This window comes from Zonotrichia albicollis, chromosome 3, assembly GCF_047830755.1.
Source record: "Zonotrichia albicollis isolate bZonAlb1 chromosome 3, bZonAlb1.hap1, whole genome shotgun sequence".
Lineage (NCBI taxonomy): Eukaryota > Metazoa > Chordata > Aves > Passeriformes > Passerellidae > Zonotrichia > Zonotrichia albicollis.
The window spans coordinates 40525845-40541030 of NC_133821.1; the positions used below are offsets into that span (position 1 = coordinate 40525845).

A 15186-nucleotide genomic window follows, 5' to 3' on the forward strand; every position below is an offset into this window, starting at 1 on the left:
AGGCAAGTCAGGAGATCCAACTTCTTCTGCCAGCTCTGCCCATGATGTGGCTTGGGAATTCATGCTTCCTTTCTGAGCCTTGTGTTCTCCACTGGTTACTGAACAGAAATTGTCGCTCCATTGATCTGATATAGCAAATGGCAAAAGCAGTTCACATCTGTACAACAACTGCACTAATGTAATGCACTATTGTAAAGGGACACATGCTGTCTTTTCACTGTTTAAACTACAACAGACCCCTCTAGCTTTATTACTTCTACTTCTCTGCAATTCTGGTTCTGTGACCACATGTGCTTTTCCAAAGCACCAGTGCTGGGATGAGGGGCAGTGCTACAGACAGCCCCCACAATGCTCTCACAAAGCCCAGGGTTCTACCTGCCCACAGTGGCTAAAATCACACTGCCTGCCTCACTCAGGGCACTAAGAGGCAGAGTGGCACAGAGGAAGGTGCTCTGGATCACAGCCCTCTCCTTTGCTCTCTGTCATGGGATTTGTGTCACCGTGTACAGATCACTTGACTGTTCCATGTCCAGATTCCCTGCCAAACAACACCGGCTCTTGTGCACAGTTGTGAAATCCGTAGCTAAGTCCTCATGCATGAAAAATGCTTCCCAGAATTTTGCCATGTGCTCTAATATTGTGGAACAAGGGCTGAAACTTGCTTATTCCTGAAGTCATTTGGGGACAGATGACATGGGCAAAAGCAAAATGGAAAACTCTGTTTCAGCAGGTTTTCCACTGTAACACAGAATGGTATATCTTTTTTTATTAAAAAATTAATTTCTGCACCATAAGGGCCCCCAAGCTCCATGATATAACAGGTCCACGAGCTCAGTGCCAGTTCTGCTTCCTCTGCCAAACTTTCCACTGAATTTATCCTCTTGCCAAAGCAAATCATTTAGACAGTTGTTTATTTTAAAAAGCCATTTTAGCAAGGAGAGGGAAAGCGAGACAGCAGCACACACAAACTCTGCTGTGCTTGCCAATGAAATGTTAAACAGTGGCAGAAGACCTCTGGAAACGGCAGGAATGGGGCTCTATGAGGAGAAGGAAAAACAGCCATGATAAAAATTTCCTGCTGTCTGTGCTGTCTGCTGTTGTGGGAAGAGCTAATACACAACTGAATTATACCATGCAGCCATGGAACACGAACTGTATTCTTCAGAGAAGTACTCTTGAGTGTGCTCTTATGAAGACACCAATTCAGTACTGAGGCAGGTCAAATAAATGCCTTTTCTCTTTATGAGACAAATTCAAATCAGTTAATAGAAAGAGACCTGCCAATTTCAGGCAGGGATGGGCCTAGCTCTTCTTGTGCCCAAATGTACTGAAATGATTCTCCCAGGAGTTTAACAGTTACATTGAGCTACAGGTGCTTTAAACTTTTCTCATGTGTAAGATGCCAGCCTGCACTGCAGCACCTGAAGTTCTAAGTTACTGTACAAGAGCTGTGTGATTTATTTACCAAATGGCTGGTGGTGTCTTTTGTAGAATACTTCATCTTTCTCAGTCTCTGTCCTGATACATTCCTTATGTATGTATCAGGGGCTCACAGAAAACACCAGTCCCCAAAATACATAATTGAAGTGCACAGCCTATAACTAGCACTTGAACTATAGCATTTCTTTGTGCTTCATAGCATTCTGCCATTAATGACTATTTTCTTAAATGGTTTTTACTCAGCAAGCTTTCACTGCCTTTCTGTTCTTCAAAACAGTTACTGTAGGTGCTAAGCTTATTAAATGTATGTGCAGATTCTGAACTCCTTTCTCCATCACACCTTGCTTGAGCGGAACTGTCATCAGAAAGACTGGAAATAGACACTTTTCCTACCCACCTTGCCAGGGCAGTAGTCTCCACAGTATCTCTATAGAGAGGCTTAAGTTTGACATTTAGCACAGGAATGGCAATATCTAACCAAGCAGACTTTGTACTCCTAACAAGATCCAAAGTGTCTTAAAAACAAGTTTGTTATAAACCAAGCACAAAGCAGAACAATTCTGAGGAAATCTAGTGATCTAAGTTCATACCTGTCAATATTTAAGTACATAGTAAAGATTCATATAGGACAAATGTCACCTTTTTCAAGTAGAAAAATAAAATTCATACCATAGGAGGTTACTCTTCCTCTGCTTGGGCATTTTCATTGCTTTCCCACAGGAAACAGAGAAAAAATTTTCATGAATAAAATTCAACCTCTTCTTTCTTACGTTAAAAAAAAATCAATTTTTCATATGTTCAAACACATAAAAACTGGTGAAGGATTCCAGGGCAGAGTTTCACTTTCTCCTGCCCCCACCTTCCAGTTTATGGGAAATGGCAGACATTATCCCTTGATCTAATCTATATACTCCCTTATAAAGTGGTATTGAAAGTGAGAAAAACACAAAAAGAACAAGAACCAGCTGTGCTAGAAAGCCTGTTTAGAGAGCTGGTCTAAGTTTTCAATCAGTTCTTAACCGAGCCATCTGTTTACTGCATGAAGATAAGTACAGCTACAAGGTTCCTCTGCAAACATGGATGCCTGCATCTGACAACCTGGCCCTTTAAATTTAAAATATCACTTCCTCCCCACAGCCGCTGACTTTGAATGGTTCTATTCAGGCAAAAGGGCCAAAAAGGTACTGCATGGGATTGTGAAAAATATTGTCTGCTGAGAAGGTCAGCACTACACCTTGGTAATGGATTGTTTCCATCACTAAAGAAATTAATTTTGCTAATATTGAAAAAGTTTTAAAAAATATAAAACTTCCCCAGTATGAAAAGATAAGTCATATTGTTTTAAATCCCAGCTGAGGAAACATGGTTCTGATTAACTCATGGCAATCAATTAACCACATCTAAATTTAGGATATCCAACTCCAGCTGTTAAAACTAGAGCTTCATTATTATTAATAAATCTGTGAGTCAGACCATCTCTTCCTAGGTTCATTTGGGTATTGTTCAAAGTCTTCCCTGCCCCACTACCTTTTTTGCTCAATTTTCTTTGCTTTGAGAAATCAAAAAAAAAACAGGATAATCAGATGTCTTGGTCCTTCTCTTCCTTTAATTGGCTAGTTCCATTATGTTTCCATGGTAAGAAAAAAGCTTGTGATTCAACAAGCACAGAGAGCCCATTGAGGTTGGAAGATGTTATAAGCTTTGCAAAGCACATCTGGTTTGTTGAAAATTTCCAGCTTTTTCCTTTTTTTTTTTTTTCCTTTTTTAAGAAAGAAAAGAGGAAAAAGAGGAAGAAGAGAGGACCAAAATAATATGAAGCAAACATGAGAAATAGCTCAACACTGGTAAGGACAGACAGTTCCCTTACTGGAGTCCAAAGGCAGCTTTTTGCCAGTGGAAGAACCAAAGCCATAGGCTGAGCAAAAGTTGGAATGGTGTGTGTTCAAACATAGCAAGGGTGTGTGAGGAGAAGGTAGAGTAACATTTCCTAGGCATGTTATAGTCATTAAAATAAAACATCTCTTTATGTTGAGTGCTTTATGTTGGCTATGTCTAAAAAAGCGTACAACAACTTCCAGACATACTGCTCAGTCTGCAGGGAGTTTCTCTGGTTATTTTTAAAGCAAAAGAACGGCATTTTTCCTGAAAGTGTCTGATCAAGGAAACTTGCATTGCTGTGCTGGACATGTACCACTTGCTGGTTTTTAACCCCCAACTGAACTTATAAAGAATCTGCATTGGGTTTTTGTCCTGGTGTGCCAAAAAGAAAGGAGCACCACCATCTTTAACACCAAACCAAAAGTGTGCAGTCTAAGCCATGGACAAAGCATCTTTCCAGAAATGTGTGCCTAACTATAATGAGATTGAAAAATTTACCCAGTCATAATACAAAAGCCTCAGACCATAGAAAACCAAGCTTTTCTCAGTAAATTTAGTGGGGTCACAGAAAGTAAAGGGTTTTTTTGTGCTTAGATAGCCAGTGTGAACATTATTATACTGAAAGTAGTTTGAATTTTCTCAAGCAACATGACAGCAATGAAAAATTGAAGTGTTCAAGGCCAGGGTGGAGGGGGCTCTGAGCAACCCAATCGAGTGGGAGGTGTCCCTGCCCATGGCTGGGGGGAGGACGTTGGAACTAGATGATCTTTCCTTAAGGTCCCCTCCAATCCAAACCATTCTATGATACTATGAAACATTAGTCATGTTATTCTCCCCAGAATGTTTTTTGTGGTGTCGTACTGCCCAGCTTTGCCCTCTGAGTGTTGCAATAGCTACTGCCCCACTGGTGCTTGCCAGGGCAGCCCTCACTGACAGCTGGTGGCTCTGGCATTTGCAGCTGCAAGTCACTATCAACAAGTTTATCTCCACAGTGAGGAAATGCTTTTGAATCACAAAATAACGTTACTGCAGAGGAACTGGATGAATGAGGAGTCTTACTGTCAAGATCCTCAGTCTATATTTTCAAAGTCTAAGGTCTTCTGATCCAACAGCACAGCTTTCATTAGTAATGCAATAGGTCCTTTAACACTAAAAGGACTGCCACCAGAGTGGAAACAATTCAATCCAAAAGAAGTAACCCCTTTGCTTCACATAGCCAAGCACTTTTAGCATGCCAGCCAACAAGGGCAGATTTGCCATTACATATAATTTACTTTAAAACTTGCTCTTCTCTAAACATTTTCATATGCTTATGATCTTTTCACATAAATTCTTCCTTGTTCAGCTGAGAGACAGAGGGATTACTGCCAGATTCCAGCCACCAGCAAAGAACAAGCACCTCCTTAGGTGTACCAATTGGAAATGGAAGTGCAGACAGTGAAAGGACAAAATGACTGCAGCAGCACCTGAAGAATAAACATGCACATGGTTCTGGGTATGTAAGAAGAAACCAAAAACTTCAGACAAACCACACATGTTTGGGATTTCTATCTTTGTACTGAAATACACCCAGTAACAGAGAAGTGGAAAAGATCAAACTGGTGCAGCACTGTACCAGCCACTGAGAAGAAAATTAACTCTATCCCAGCTGAAACCAGGATACCAAACTACCAGGTACATTTTTAAAGGAAAGAGACAAAGCACAGATGTCCCCAGATGAATGAGAAAAGTGGAATGCAGTCAGAAGGAGAAGGTAAAAAGATGTGAAGTCGCCATCACTAACAAAGGACCCCTTTCTCAGCAATGGTTTAAAGGGCATTCCCTTCCACACTGTGGCAAGGTGTGGTATCCTGTTGTGGAGGATACTGCCACTGCAATTCTATGTCACACAACAATAATGTGAGGGAAGATTAGAAAGAAGTGGGAAAGAACATGATCCTTCTTTTAATCCTAAAATATGTTCTAAATGGATATAGACCACATTAGAAAAAATAAGAAACTTCAGCCTAAACAATTTTCTGTCTCTATTAAGTTTTCACAGCAGTTCCAGCACCTTAAATCACTGCTTCCAGTTTAATTCAGGCTTTTGACTGAGCTGATGAAACTCTAATCACTGCAAAAGGAATATCTTACCTTGTCTCTAGCCTCGTTGAGAAGGTCTTCTAATTCTGAGAAGCTGAAACTGGCCACAGTGATGAAATCACTCATCACAGGAACAAACCTGTCCCCTGATTCTCGCATGCGTCTCTTCTGATAATCCAGCTCCTGAAAGAGAAGACATAGAGACAGGCAAGTGTCAAAGATTCCTCAGTGATGAGGAAAGCAGCAGGAAAGTCCATCTGTTTCACTCACTGCAGAGCATGCTCTGCTCCCACATGCATCCAGAGCTCTAACTTAGAAAGCACTTTCTCACTAAGTCAGAAGTTTTTAGGCGAGAGAGGGCAGGTCAAGGTGGGATGAAGGAAGGTCCTGGTTACAGTTTCATTTACAACCACTCCCAAGAAAGCCATCAACATGCTAAGTTTCTAAAGCAACTTTATAATTTAAGCATCAACTACATGAAGTGCTGCACTTTTTTCCCCTATGCAATATGACAAGTGATAAAAAGCTTTGTGCAGTAAGTTACTTTAGGATTTTTAATAGTGAGTTTTGTTTCATCGTCTCTTCCCATGGTCAATCGAAATGCTGTATACTTAGGAAAATGTGTTCTAGATCCGCTCTTTATTTCTCTGAAAGGCAGCAGGTGAACAGCAAAAAAGACATCAGAGTTGGTTCTTCCACTGAAGGACAAGTAGACAGATGCCAGGTGCAACATTTGTTAGCACCCTAAGCATTATCTTGGATGTCATAAAAGTGACAGAGTTAGAAACTGGGGCTATTGTGCTAAGAAGAGTTATGGTAAAAGTAAAAAGGATACATAAAATCATAGGAAACAATGATCTATTTGTCTGCTACCTAACAAAAGAAAAAATATGATAGCAAAATTCTTTCTTTCTGGCTCAAGTTTTTTAGTTTTAAGCCAAGATTACCCATAGCTATCTCTTCCCTTACTTTAATCATCATGCTTGAAACATGGAGAGAGCTACAGAGCTCCTCAAACTGACTAATTTATAGTGACATTGGATGTCTCTCATGCCTGTGCTTGGCTTGTGTGCTGTTGACAGTCTCATGGGGACAATGAAAATGTAATCTGGGCCTCATCTTTATTCTCAGCTGAATAATCAGTGGGAATGATAAAGCCTGACTTTTTCTGTAGGGAAAGCAGCATGAAGCAGCAGGTCAAGTTATGATCTGACCCTCTGTTCCCTTTGGAAAAAAAATACTTTTGTGCTGGCTGCAGCTCTAGCTCCATGCATGTTGGGTGCTCTCTGTTAACTGCTCATCAAAATAGTAGTTCACAGAGCTGAGTGGGTAGGCTTATAAGCACCTATGGGTAAGTTTGTAAGCACCTATGCTGAGAAACATCTTGGGATTTGCTCCACACAGTGCTGCTGAATGCCAAGAACTACTTTGGCCATCAACAAACTAAAATCTGACATGATATATCTTTTGGTCTGGCGTGAGTTGGAAAAAAAAGAATGCAACCAGCACACGGAAAGACCACAAAGGAGAAAAGGGGCGGCAAAGGCAATGTGGAGGTGGCCAGAGAAAGCCCACAATAAAGAAGTGCTACTTCCCCTGCTTTGCATTAAATTCTCTTTTCCTGGTTTCCTAACAGATCACAAGGGACAGTCCTGGGAGCACTGCTCAGTACATCACTTTGCAGTGAACTTTGTCTGTTACAATCACGTTTAAATGAACCTTACAAATACAAGAAATATCACTTCACATGCTTCTAAGAATATTTTTTTTTTCAGCCACTCTCTTCCATTCTAATTTTGAAGCTTACTTTAGCTGAAAGTTGCTCCACTCTCTCCTTCCCCCTTTCTCTGGCAGGTGAGTATAACAATTCTGTCATCTTACTCTCCTTGAAAGCTATGGCATTTGTGACTACTACTTGAGAGCAGGGTTTTTCAAAGGAAAATCAAGATTAAGTGGTCGGCTCTTCAATTTCAAATTCAGTTCTTACTTGCAGAATAATAACCTCAAAATGCAAGAAAGCTTTAAACCCACACAAGCAACCAGTATGACTATGTAATCAGCCAGAGAGTGACACCACAGAAAAATAAATTCCTCTGGATCTTCTGGAAATGGTCTCTACTAATCATAGTAGCACAACAGAGGCTGGACCTGGCCCTGGTGGGCTGGGCTGCTGATTCTCAAGAGGAATGAAATGATTCAGCCATGGGAGTAATTTCTCAAGTGGTGGTTATGATCTTCTTGCTGTGTGAGAGAAGGGCTCTGCTGACAAAGTTCCCTTCCATTACTTATCTGTCCTTCTGGAAGCATTCTACACAAAGGCAACAGCTGTATGAATGTCTTGAAAATGAATGCATCTTATTTTTACATAGAAGTGAGCTGCAAATCCAGGGAGCCAAATGGTTCGTAGTACCTTTAAGAACATCTGACTGTGAAACTATTTTTAGCTTTCTATTCTTAAGGGGCCTTGAAGAAACACCAGTCACTGGAGCCAAAGCTGTGGTGAGAACACACTGGAAGAGAATCAAGAATCACACCTTCCCCTCCTCCCCCTTCCACCTGACAGTGATCTTCTATTGTTGCTACAGTGCTGCTTTTTACACGCCAGAAAACCACGGACTGAGCAAGCAGACTGGGAGGTGCTGGCAGCCTCAGAAGAAAAATACCATGGCAGGAAGAAGACTGAGGCAGGAAGATGGTGATTGTATGGGAAGGAGAGGTTGCCCATGGAACCCATGTATGGAAAAGAGAAAAAAAATCAGCTGTCAAGGCAAAAGGACAAATAATCTCATGAAAGAAAGCAAAACAGAGTTAGCTACTCACATTTCAAAGGGGGGGAATTGTCTGTCCCAGCCAAAAACTGGGCTTCTCTTCATGTCATGAACTCCATGTCAGCCTTCCCTTTACACTGTACCCCATGTATGGAGCAGTATTTCTTCTCATTGCTGCATTCTCCCTTACCCCAACAATCCAGAAATAAGCTTGGGAAGATTTGGGGGTTTTTCTTCACAGTTTAATTACACAATGAACTGCTGGCAACAGCCAGACAGCCTGGGGGCCACTGACAGGACAAAGATACCTTCCTCTATCCCAGAGGCAAAAGCAAATTCAGGTCACGTGAAAGAAAAATGAACTCATCACTGTCTTGTCTCATGGTGAGTGAGAAGGACTGAAGGGTCCTGTGTTAGTCCCTTGTAAACAGGTAATCCTTGCACAGAAATCACCCAATGCAATTTCCAACAACCAGCTTTCATTAGTAGCAGGAAAAATTCTACCACTGTTGCTTTGCTTGCCAGCTTAGCTGCTTCATTTTTAACTGGTTGTTAAAATGAACAACCTTCCCTTTGCCTTCCCAAGGAGTGCTTAGGGTAGAAGATAGGGTTGCATATAACAGAGCACTACCTGCTTACTACTACTCCAAGAGCCATGTGAAACACTTGCTCAGCAGCCATCCATCCCTCAGTAAGAAAGAGCATGAATTTTATTTCTTCTTTCAGTCCATGCCACTTTTCAAACTGTCCTTTTACTTTCCAGGTTGAGATCAAACAAGCTTTTCATTAGCCTTAACTCTGCTAAGATCATCAGCAGGAGCTCCACATGAGAAGCTTTTATTTGTTTTTTCTTGGTTAATGCATTCTGGAATGGAATGGAAAGGAATGAAAAAAGAAAGCCCACTTTATCTTATCATAAAATATATACTGCCCCTGATTCTGAGAGAGATATTGTAAGTGTGGCACTTTGGAAACCTTCAGATACTTACAGTTTCAACAGCTTTCAATCCAGTCTTTATGTTGTTGACTTCCTTCTCCAGCTCTACCAGGCTGCACAGGAGACAGAGGCAGAGCAGATAAAACAAAAAGAGCAGTGTTACTCAGGGGTACAGGAACTGTGCAGCAGCACAGACCACTGGTCCATCACGTCTGGGATCCGGCCTCTGGCACCAGCCATGCCAGATGACTCGGAATGAGGGGAAGGGGATCTATTGATGCTCTGTGCTACTTTTGTACGTAAGATGTAAAAGGAGGCAGACCCTGCTTGCCTGTGGTCACACTGAAAACTTGGATTTTCCTGGGAAGGAAGGGGTAGGCTGCCCTCAGAACATCTGCCCTGCAAGCTGTGCCTGACCCTTCAGCCAGGAGCGTACGCCCCACAGCCAGCTTGCAGAGATCAGCTGAAACACCAGCAAGGAGCACAGCTTTAGCACACACATCACTGCAGTCTCAGATTATCTCTACATATGATTCTTACACCACATAACTACTAAATCCCATTAGCAGTACATTTACATGTGATTTGGTTTTTCTCCCTCACAGTTCAAACATTGTTTTTCCCATCTGCACTTCCACCATATGGTAGTCTGGGCCAGCTTACACTGTAACTGAGCACAGAAATGTACTGTTAATGTTCATACATGCTTCCCTAGATACAAATGTTACACTGAATGTCTGCTCATCATATATAAATGTGAGTTCTTTTTTTTCTGGGACTTGTGAGAAAAATAAGTCTCTAATTTCCAGATAACTAGTGAGTACCTATTTGTGAGTCAGCAGGCATCCCCTCCAAATTTCTGGGGAGCAGTAGCTAACATCTCACAAACACCACTAAAGCTTTAATGAATGACTTTTAAGTGTGAAAATACATTAATTTTTCACTTGTCTTTCATTAGTTGGACTAGTTCCTTACATGAAGAATCAGGTGTGGGTAAATATTATGTGTAATATTTTTTGAGCAGTGCTTTGGAAAGCGAGAAAAAAAAGTTTGTATTTTGGGGGCTGGCTTCTGTATTCATTTTTCACAAACACTTCCAGAAATGGACCATTGACTTTTTTGCAAAAATATGATGCTTTCCATATTTCTGTGCAAGACTGATATGTGCAAAAGTTTGAACAGTCTTCCTGAAAAAGATTTACTGTAGCCTCTGTGCCTAACTGACCCTATCTTAGAAACAAACCTGTAATTACCCAGAAAAAATAGCACACTTAGATGAACAACCATAGAATATGGTGGATGAATCACAAGCAACAGCCAGCCTAGTTAGAAAGTCTGATTCAGAAATAAAGTAAATATAGGAAATTCTAAGTTAAGCTATCAGTTCAGTTATGTACAACAAAGGCATTACGACTCTAAGGCTGGCCACGGATTTGGAAGACACAAGTTAAAAAAAATTATGACAACTAAGTTAACAGAAATCACTGGGAACTCCAGCTCTGAGAAGAAATAGCATGGACTTACTTGACTTTTGCTGCTTCTGGAAGATGTTGCAACTCAGACTGGATATCTAGGATATCTGGATAATTCTTTTCAAAGATCATAATTAGGTAGTGCAAGAGTGTAATGTTCCTAAAGAAAACAAAACAAAAACAAAAGGTAGAAATGAGAGGGAAGACGATCATGAGAAGGAAAGGATGGTGAAAGGATTGTGACAAATCAGTCAAAAATATTTGGGTAGGAAATATGCTTGTTTGAACAAAATAAACAATGTGTCAGCAGTTAGCAGCTGTGCTACTGAAAGAAAAATGCAAAAGATTGAAATGGATTAGTCCTTTATGAACCATCCTTCCTAAAACCTCAAGCAATATAATGTATCCTAATTTATTCTGGGAACACCAGCATGCTTCCATCCATGTGTGTAGATGGTGTAATAGAAAAGAAAATTGCATAACACTGTATAATATTTGTCACCAGATACTTCAGAGAATAAACAACTAATAGTACTAAAGGGACATTAACTTTTAAGGGAGAAGCAAGCTGTCCTCAGAGGCAATGTGGGGAAAAAAAACCCAGAGTTGATTAAGAAGAGAAAAAAGTTCTTGAAGATTGGAAAAGTTGCAAACAAACTACTGCAGTAATGAAACAGCTGAGCTTATGTATAGTGGTCAAGCTCACTAATGTAAAACCAATGGCAGCCCAAGTAGGAGCAGATGGAATTGAGTTGTATGAAGGATGCAGGAGAGGGTTTAAGGAAATTTGTAAAGTAAACAAGAAATTCTGCATGTAAAGAGAACAGACAGCCATAACAGCTTCTTTGGGTGGGTGTTATGTGGTTAACTGACAGGGAAGATAGCAGATGGCCATTGCTTCACTCAGACTGGAGCCTTGGAGCTGGGAACTGGTGAGGGAACAGAATCTGCACAGGACATCTAATATATGGAAAAATTAGGTCAAGCTACATTAAGGCAAAAAAGAGTTCAGCATTTGCTATACAACTGTTAGCCTTGGAACATAGAAAAGGATATTTTGGTAGTCAGAACAGTACTCTGTTAGTTCAAAGTCTATTAGGTAGGGATGAATTTCTTATAATATTTTACTGCCATCATTCATTCTGTCACAGCCTGAAGTAATTTAACCACAACTATGGTCTCAGCAGGTCTTAACATTCAAGGAATTTTAGTTCCTTGAAGGAACTAAACTGAATTCAAGGAACCTGCAAGGTTCTTACTCCAAGGAGTTTCCTTCCTCCAAGGAAAACCTTAGTGCTGCTATAGTTGAGAAGTCATTATTCCAGTCGCAGCTGGAATAATTTCCAGGACCAGTATAGGGATATGGAGAAAAACACAGAGTGACTATAGAGACCTGCAGTCCATGTAAATGAACAGTAAACTCCACATTCCAAAACCAGCTGTTTTCCTTATCTGCCCTAGATACAACCAGGATGAGTCTCTTGGAGTTATGCCTTACAGTTTCATTAGTGGTATACATAGAGAAAATGTTTGTGACAGTCCTGCCTCAGAAATATACACCCTGTTTCACAGGAGACATAAAATTGTGCTCAATTATTTTTTTCATGTTTTCTATTTTTGCAAAACCATGGCCATAAAACTTTGGTAGAAAGAGAAAATTCCATGGAAATCCTCCTCCTCCCTAAACTTATTTCAGTTTTTGTGAAATACATTTTGTCATCTATGCATAAGGTTGCAGAAACACACTCCAACAGCAGATGTGCGCAACCCAGAGAAACAGTAGAATTTGGTTGCTGTGTTAATAGCTGATCTTAATTGCTGCAGAATCTTTGAGAGTGAAAAGCACTACTTAAATGGCAAATAAGACACAATTTCCAATTGTCTACAGAGCAAAAACCAAACAAAAACCCATTTTCACTACTATGCTAAGACATGCAGCAGCACAGTTACCAATGTATTTATGGCCTTTCACCCCACCTGTCTATGCTGGATTTGGTGTCCGCAATTTTGTTCAGGCTGGAGACTTTGAAGCCATAAGCGCTTCCCCTTTGGCCCTTGTTCATGTAATTCCCAAAGGCAAGAACTACCTCCAGGAGTTGCCTCAAACGCTTGCTTCGGACGAGTTCTTTGGATGCCAGAAGAATGGCTTAAAGAGACAGAAAAAAGAAGAACAAGTTATTGCACAGTGGCGATTTTTAGCATGCTGGGGGCCCATAATTTGAAATACCCTGAATAGCATTTGCATAGCAACTGCTGCAACTCTGTGCTGTCCTTCCTGCACCCACATACACCCAGAATGAGGACAACTGGAAGGAAAATGCACTACATCAAACTTGTAGGAAGCTCCTTTCAACATAGAAGCAAGGCTGTTCTCCTGTTACCTCACATTCTAAAAGCATAGCCAGTGAGAACAGAGGGAAGGCTTGAGCTCTTCTGAAAATGTAGAGTAGAATACACTCACTTGTACTCTGTAATAATAATAATAATAAGGGGTGGTACACACCTCCCCTGCTTCTAGGTTACACATTCCCAGACCATCAGTGTCCTGAAGTATCTATTCAAGTGCCATTTAAAGAGGGAAGGTGCAAGGACCTGAGGGTGAGAAGGGAGGGCTGACCTGCACAGAAAGGCTATGAAAGTTTTTGGCAGCTCAGCACAGCTTGACAGCATGCTGTCATATTTGTCAGGTCATATTTACAGTGTAACAATCATGAAACAGACTTTATTAACTCAGTGGGTGAGAAAGAAGAATGTCAGACAGAACTTATTTCTTAAGATACGACACACCTTGGGCTCACTGGCTCTACAAACACAGCGTGCATGAAGACAAGCCTCTCTTGACCTTCCCTACCCCTCTACCCAACTCTTAGAAAAAGCTTTATTAACCATACCTTCCACTTTTGGTTTTGCTTCTGCCAGCCTCTCTGGAAACTTCTTCTTAAAGAATAATGCTTGCAGCCGCTGCTGGTAGTGGTCAATCCTGCATGCAGGGCAGAGGAAAGCCAACAATTAACTGGAACTCTTGAAGTCCAGGGCCAGTATGCTCTCCACATAATCCAATGGTTGGATGTTCAGTATCATGAAGCCAAGGCATGGGATTATGGACATAGTTCAAACAGATAACACTACATAATCAACCTTGTTATGAAAATTATGGACCTCAAGTCACGTTTTGCTCTCAACTGAAAAGGAGCTGGAAGAATTCCCACTATATTCATAATATATTCATAGTAGATGCCAGCTACACCTTCATTAGCAGAACAAAATGTTAATCCTTATCAGGGGTGTAGCAAAGTTGTAACAAGAAAGAGAGTCAGAGGATGAGGAGATGAGATAGCTTAACAGAAAAAGGGATCTATATGAAATCTTGACCCCTGGCTACACTACATCTGACACTTGTATCTGCATTCCTTTTTGTGAACAAATTTAGGCAGAGGAGGCAGGTTTCTGCCTGTTGTCAGGGCACAGACCCTTATGCACAGAGAGTGCTTCTTGTCAATAAAGTTTGTGTCATGAATAGAAATATTTGTAACATTCACAGGCTTCTGGCAAACACAGGGTATAATGCTGGCCCTCAATCTTGCACATTCCCCACAGTGCCAGATGATCGATTTTCAATAACAATTACAGCTGCTTCCAAGAAGTCCTGCGTGCACTCTCCTGTAATGTACCAAACAGACCTGCTCATTTCGAAGAGGAAACGATCCGCCCGGGCCATGCGCTCGATTTCGTGTTTGTGCTCCTCCAACAGGTCAGTATCGCTCTTTTCAGGAACAAACTTCAGTAGCTAGAGTGAGAGACACAAACCAAACACTGAGAAGTGAGATCCAAGGAAAATGAGAGGGGGACAGAGGAGCACAAACAAACCCTGGTGCAGTGAGAGCCCTCAGATTTCTCTGCTACCACTGGGAAGCATTACATTGACTCAGCCGTGTGACCATAACTTCAAAAAAGTGCAGCTGTGTCTACAAAACTGACCTCTTCTAAACCTTTGCTTGCTGTTCTGTCTTTATCCTTCACTGACCCCATTAAGATTCATTTTTAATTCTATGGGGAATTTCCCATTTCAAAATCCTAAAGGCCAAGTGCTACTGCAACTTACCCAAGGGGAAGTACAGAGAGAACTTGATTCCCACAGCACTGCTTGGAGTTTAGATTGGTGCAAACAAGAGCAGGATGTGTCCCAAACACAGTGAAGTACCCATCGTGCCTATCGTACACACAAAGCCTCATCTATCTCTCTCGGGTATGCCCTACACTGCTGAAACAATAAACAATAACCAAACAACTGGATATGTGTCTGACACTGGCTGCTATTCATATGCTGACCTTAAAGCTTGTGCTTGGACAGACTTTTGACAGAACTGGTGGTAGCTGTGCTTTAGTATGGTTACAAATACTGCCCTGCACACAGCCTCAGCTCACACCCACAAAACCCAATCACAAGGCATATGAAGCACTCTGCCCTTTACCACTTGCTAATACTTTATTGCACTCTGCAAATATGTGATATTCAAAGGTGTGGTGCATCAGGAGCTTTCAGTGAATTCTGGAACAGCTGTGGTCATTCAAATAACATGACAAGTGGGCTACAAATTTCCAAAATGGA

The 15186-nt window shown here is 41.1% G+C and overlaps 1 protein-coding gene across 3 annotated transcripts in view; it reads right to left on the bottom strand.

Moving 5' to 3' along the window:
• DAAM2 (dishevelled associated activator of morphogenesis 2) overlaps positions 1-15186 on the bottom strand; it is a 202449-nt gene that overhangs the window by 8740 nt on the left and 178523 nt on the right. For all 3 annotated transcript variants that reach the window (XM_005483109.4, XM_014264360.3, XM_074537224.1), the window contains 6 exons: positions 14258-14364; positions 13469-13557; positions 12555-12723; positions 10630-10737; positions 9158-9218; positions 5452-5583 (listed from right to left, as the gene is read on the bottom strand). In XM_005483109.4, coding sequence (XP_005483166.2) covers positions 5452-5583; positions 9158-9218; positions 10630-10737; positions 12555-12723; positions 13469-13557; positions 14258-14364 — 666 coding nt within the window. The remainder of the gene's footprint in view (positions 1-5451; positions 5584-9157; positions 9219-10629; positions 10738-12554; positions 12724-13468; positions 13558-14257; positions 14365-15186) is intronic.